This window comes from Enoplosus armatus, chromosome 19 (genome assembly GCF_043641665.1).
Source record: "Enoplosus armatus isolate fEnoArm2 chromosome 19, fEnoArm2.hap1, whole genome shotgun sequence".
Lineage (NCBI taxonomy): Eukaryota > Metazoa > Chordata > Actinopteri > Centrarchiformes > Enoplosidae > Enoplosus > Enoplosus armatus.
Genome location: NC_092198.1, coordinates 8,276,132 through 8,282,169, shown reverse-complemented (window position 1 = coordinate 8,282,169; position 6,038 = coordinate 8,276,132). Strand labels below are relative to the sequence as shown.

General features: G+C 41.1%; 1 protein-coding gene across 1 annotated transcript; it reads right to left on the bottom strand.

Annotated features, from left to right (window-relative positions):
• Nucleotides 1–243: 243 nt before the first annotated feature.
• On the bottom strand, nt 244–2,273 carry LOC139302549 (galectin-3). Its single transcript, XM_070926258.1, has 4 exons — nt 1,878–2,273; nt 1,575–1,663; nt 1,205–1,376; nt 244–402 (listed from the first exon to the last, which is right to left on the bottom strand). The coding sequence occupies exons 1-4, from the start codon at nt 2,271–2,273 to the stop codon at nt 244–246; spliced, it is 816 nt and encodes a 271-aa protein (XP_070782359.1).
• Between the last annotated feature and the right edge of the window lie 3,765 nt (nt 2,274–6,038).

Here is a 6,038-nt window from a genome sequence, read left to right as displayed (position 1 = left end):
AGCTCATGTCAATATCAATATTACATCACATACTAACACACATAGTAGTTCGAACTTTAAGCATTGTGATAAATACATGGTAAAGTTTAAGTTCTTGCAAGATCCTATAGGCGGTGTGTGTGTGTGTGTGCAAATTTCTATTTGACTTTGTATGTATTTCTGCTCATATGCATTTACAACACACTCATATACATCTGTGTCCTTGATGTGTCGGTCCATGTGCTGTATGACTAAATGTGCTTCCTATGGAAGTGTCTCCACATTGACGTATGTGAGAACGACGTCGTGCAGGATGTTGATTCTGTCAATCTGGTTGAGCTCTCTGACGCGGTATCGGAACTCAAACAGAGGGATGTTGTTCACTGCCACCCTGAACGCCTCACGAGTGCACAGGATCTTCATCTGTACCAGAGCAGAACATGAATAATGTATTACTTCCATCAAGACTGAATTGGCTTACATGCAGGGCACATTTACAAAGAAAAAAATTAATTTTTTCATGATTTCATTTAGGAAAAGTCATTCTGCAGGGCCAAATCTTCTAACTGAAGAACCCCCTAAAAGTATATGTATAGTATAATTAGGGTGATTTAATATCAGTGCAAGTTCCAGAAAATTAAACTTTACTAATTGAAAAATACTAAGACTGAAGGAAAAGTGTATGAACCTAGTTGTAATTGCTGTCAGTAAACATGGACACAGAGACTGTTTGACAGAATTAACCTCTTGGCGATGCCTGTAAAGCACACTTGTTATTGATGTTATTGAGCAACATGAGACCCCCACTGACCTCCAGGAGGCATCCTGCAGTACAGCAGTTCCCTTATCTAGGACCCGCCTGCACATACGACTTTCCAACCCTTTCCATCTTTTCCAAACGTTAGCCTGACGTTAACCATGAGAAAGTGACCTAGATTCAGTTAAAGGCCCCATGTGTAGCATTTTGAAACATCAACACATCATTGTGAAATTCTTACCACAAACAAATGAGACTAAAGAGAGTTAAAAGGATTAGTCGCTTCTGTTTATGTCATTTATTTGTGGTAAAGCTACGGTGGACACTCACACTTTCCTTCAGGTGAACATATGTCTCCAAATGAATGTGGTAATGATTTATTGACGCTAACATGCTACACATAGCATCTTTAAGCATTAATCACTTTTCAATCCCCCCCCCAATCTGATTCCTACATCTTACACTCACCTCAAATGGGCTCCCAAGAGCAAAGGGAAAGGGTCCCTTCAGGTCCCTGTCCTCTGAGCCCCAGCGCTCCCCCATTTTGTGGTTACGGACCAGCACCTGTTTGCCCCCCTCGCTGAAGCGGGGGTTGATGTGAAAGGCAATGTCGTTGCCTCTCAGAAAGTTCACTGTGAACCTGTGGAACATCAATGCTGGTTAGACCTTCACTGACGCTGTGTCGTCACTTTTGTGTACAATATGTCTGTCCTTCACCAACTGGTCAGACTTTTATATTTTGTATGAATTTTGAGACTAAAATGTAACAATATGAACTTGGAATATGGAAACAATGAGTATATAGGAAAAAGAAGCAATCTAAGTACACATAGTTTACATTTTAGCATTAGGTTTGACATGGCCCAAGATGGTCATCATCATCTTGTCGTAGACTCCTCGGGCCAGGTTCAAGTTGTATGGCACACTCTACAAAGCAAGAGAGAGAGAATACCATTAAAACAACCTGAATTGTAAAGCAGCAAGTGCGCAAACACACATCTCTTTAAGTCTCTGTCTTTCCTGCATGTTTGCAAAGAGGATTGTTTGACTCACAAGAGGTCCAGATGTGGGTGGAAGCCAGTGTTGAGGCATGAAAGATGGACTCTGACCAGGCCATCCTGACTGTCCTGGGTTATAAGGCCAACCAGGGTGGGCAGGCCACCCTGGTACATTTGGATGGATGCCGGCAGCAGGAGCAGGTGCTGGTACTGGGACTGGAGTTGGAGCTGGAATTTGAGCAGGGACTTGAGCTTGAATTGGAGCTGGTGGCTGGGGAGGCTGGTACTGGGTGCCTGGCCAGCAAGGCTGGCAGGGTTGCACTGGAGCCGGAGCTGGAATTTGAGCTGGAGCTGGAGCTGGAGCCGGAGCTGGAACTATGGTTGGGGTAGGTGCAAGGGCTGGTGTTACAGCTTGAGCCGGGGCTGGGACTGAAATTGGTGCAGGGTAAGAGAACGGAGCAGGTTGTGTCCCAGGCCAGCAGGGTGTGTTCGATTGGCCAGTCCAGCATGGTGGAGGCTGGGTGGGCTGTCCCGGCCATGAAGGGAACCCAACTCCAGACGGCGGCAGGCTGGGCCAAAGGCCGTTAGCCTGTGGGGCAGAACCAGACGGGCAGCTGCCACACAGAGCATCAGAATGCTGAGAGGGAGGAGGAGAGGGGGAAGATGGAGAGGGAGAGGGTTCAGGGGCCAGGACGGAGATACGGGGAAGAGAGAGGGTGGACAGGATGGAGGACACCAACTTGCATTTGCAAACATGGCCAGTTGACATAAGCAAAGATTTACACATTTATATTTATATGGAAAAATGTGGAGAACAATGATTTGTTTCATTCTCACCAGAGTAGAGATCTGAGGATTTAATGAGGTACTTACATCCATGCTGCCTGCAAGAACAAGATCACTTTTATTTAGTTTACAGCTTTCGTTTTATAACAAACAAGTCTCAGAGGACTCAACAGAGACGGAAAACTAAAGACAGAACAAAACCTAAATAGATCTGAGTCTGTGTAAAAAAGGAAATAACATGCGATGGAAACTAAAACTAAAAAAAGCTGCTTTTTAACTAAGGTATTGAAACATATTCATTTATTTATTTTACAAGACACAGAAAATGCACTGCAGTCAGACTGAGCTGTGATGAGCTGCAGAGGGAAGAAATTGTTCTCTAGGTGACCACCAGAGGACTCTACAGCTTTTCAAGATGTCAAAGTATCAGCAAATGGTGCACTGGATGACTATCTGTCTCCATATAGATATACATTGTTAACTAAAGCTCATTGGATGCCGTGGAATGTACCAATTGAATGATGAGCACAGAAAACACCCTGAGTCATGCAGGAACATAATGGCATATTGATTCAGGGTTATATCAATGACTTCTGTGCACTTAGAGAGGAATGTGCAGTAACAATGATTCTTTCGTGTCTCGGCCATACCACTGATATATATTTGTTCTTGTGACTGCAAATTAAATTACTGTTACTACATTATTGAACTACCTAGTCGTGCTATTTCATGCTTCTTCTTAATGTTTGATAATATGAAATACAACTCAACGCAGAAAATACGTTTCTTTTTTATCAAAGGTGTTTTACTTGCAAAATATTATTAATGCAAAAGATCAATTCATATGTTATAATTAACTACAGTGTATATTCATCAATGAATGTAGATTAGGGCTTTTTAAATACACTACCAACCAACCAATAGCAATCAAACTGATAAGCATCATATATGCACATTAAGATAAATGATATTCTCATATTTAGATAAAATGTTATGACCCATTTGCTTAGTGCACCATTAGCCCACAAACCAGACTGGCAATACATTCTTTCCCTGGTACTATGAAGTCTTGCAAAGAATATTTTTGGTTCTGATCCACAGAAATATAAATCAATATGTATAAGCTCCCGCAGAAAAGATTAAGACTAGAAGTTACCTTTTGTTGTCTTTAGTCCTCAGGTGCACACAGGAGCAAGCTGCAGGCCGTGGTGTAGTTTACGTGAATCTGTCGGCTTGTAGCCAAGCACATCGAAACACTCTTTTATAGCCCCAAACTCTCTCGCCCCACTTGGCCACTCCTCACCTCATCACTGTGAGAAACAAAATGTCACACCCTCACATGTCTCAAAATATATGTAAATAAGATATAGTTGGTGTTCGATTTCTAAATATGCAACACCATTTTTTTGCTTTTTCCATATTTTCTTTATTGCCTTTTCCCCAGGAGACTGCATTCCCAGACCTCAGTTGGTTATTAAAGTTATGATGGTGTGATGAAATAAAACTAAAGGGAAAAAAACTGGAAGAAACTGGGAGAGTGTGTGAGTCAAACAGTTGGCTGGGTTGGAAACAATATCAAAACATTAAAATGTTATATTCTCCCTTTCTTTACCTAAACTAGATTCACTGACAGCACACTGACATGTTTTTGTGCTGATGGTCCACTTCACTGTTGAGCAGTCATGGGACTGTGTAAAACTCATGCGACATCTGTCTAGGCCACACAGAGTAACACAATTACAGCAGATAGACAAAGAAGTCAGGACTCAGTGCTGTTTTCTGTACGTTCCGATGACTCAAGCATTGACAGCCAGTCAGACATTACTGCTTGGTTCACCCTCAGGTTAAGTCCCTGCTTAGGGTGTGTTGTCAAACTTCACATTAAATATTCCTCTCTGGACGATTGTTGAATGAATTTACAGCAGCAGAGCTAACTATCTGACCTCTAGCTGCTATTTTTTGATAACATTAAGCAGAGGAGATGTCAGCATCAAACTCAGCCAAATAAATCTTCAAATAATCATTGAATAAATCTCCGGGGCAACAACTTCACAACAAATGATGCTCACATGTGTGGATTCTCACAGTTACACTGGTTGTCCTGACACCATTATTAGATTAGCCATCATCTGAGCTGAAAAATGTCAGAAATGGCTGAATCTCTTAGAATGCTGAGACTTAATCCTCCAAGAATTCAGCGCCTGACATTTATCCAACTGGGTCTTTAATTTTAAACTCCATCTGGAGACAGAGAATTAAACGCATCTTTTATAAAGTATAAAACGTATACAATTCACTGTAACTCTTGCTAGCAAGCTTGACCCTTTCCTTTCACACAACTAGCCACTTTGGGTTACAGGTAAATATTTCACTTAGTAAAGTACAATTTATTGCTGCAACATAGATAGTCAATAGACAAGATGTGTAAAAATACACTCATCACTGTATTGTATTTGGTCCAGCTGCAGCCCATTCTACTTCTCACAAAGGTTTTTTTTTCTGTCCACGGCATTTCTGTGGGCCAGTAGTTAGCTGTTTTAAAAATAGACAACTTACTGTTAGCAGGTTATTGGTCACACACAACAATACAAGTAAGAAATCATATCTGTTATTTGTATTCACCAAACACCTACACTCTTTAGCAAACTGTGCTTTTGCTAACATTTTTACAGTGTCTTATCAAAACCACTGGGCATTGCTAGCTTTAAAGCTAGCATACCATTTTTTCTTTTTGGCATTGCTGTGTTCGTAAACATAACAAATACATTACAAATGCTGTGACATTTTCAATCTACAGTACTGTATGTCCTATGAGGCAACTATTTTGCTATTATGGGCTAATAGATTGACCAATTAACCACGGAACATCTCTGCTGTTGTGGCTCTCCTCTGTTGTATTTTGTTCATGATGCTGTATGGAGAGGTCTGACTCATCTTAATAATAATCAATGCCTGCGTTTCCGCTACCAGTAAGTATATACACCGCACTAACCGGCTAATACTGTATTATACTGTGTTATTTCTTCATGTAAGGCACATGTGCACACACACTCATTAATTCTTCATGAGTGTATGAGAGCACCCGGTAGCCTGACCTCAGGAGGCCAGCTGTGGCTCACAGTGCCACACATTAGGCAAGTGACGGGTGTGGCCACGTTGGAAGTCGGAGCCTCTGGCTTTGTACATAGGCTTGTGTTTCTGTGGCAGCGCTCGAATCTGTTAAACTGAGCATCTGGGTAGATTATATCCAAATGTCTCATCATTTCCAGTAAGCCGTTACAAGGCAAATCGTGTTCTTTAATTGTTTTGTTTTTTTTCAATTGATTTTTAATTGTTTCTGGAATTAAATGATGAACATGTTTGTCGTTTTCCCATGCACAACAGGGACCTTTGTGTATTACCGCAAACAGCAAAATGTGTGGAAAATGTAACAGCAGTGATCATATAGTTGCCAGTATATTGATTAAATGATATATTTACCACTATATCAAATATGGCTTATGTTTCACTTGTGATGA

What these genes read in the sequence shown, in the direction of transcription:
- LOC139302549 (XM_070926258.1), bottom strand. Translation starts at nt 2,273, where the DNA reads ATGGCCGGGACAGCCCACCCAGCCTCCACCATGCTGGACTGGCCAATC. An exon ending in TGGCCTGCCCACCCTGGTTG is followed by an intron (nt 1,664 to 1,877) that starts GCCTTATAACCC and finishes CTTGCTTTGTAG; the next exon opens with AGTGTGCCATACAACTTGAA. An exon ending in GTCAAACCTAATGCTAAAAT is followed by an intron (nt 1,377 to 1,574) that starts GTAAACTATGTG and finishes GATGTTCCACAG; the next exon opens with GTTCACAGTGAACTTTCTGA.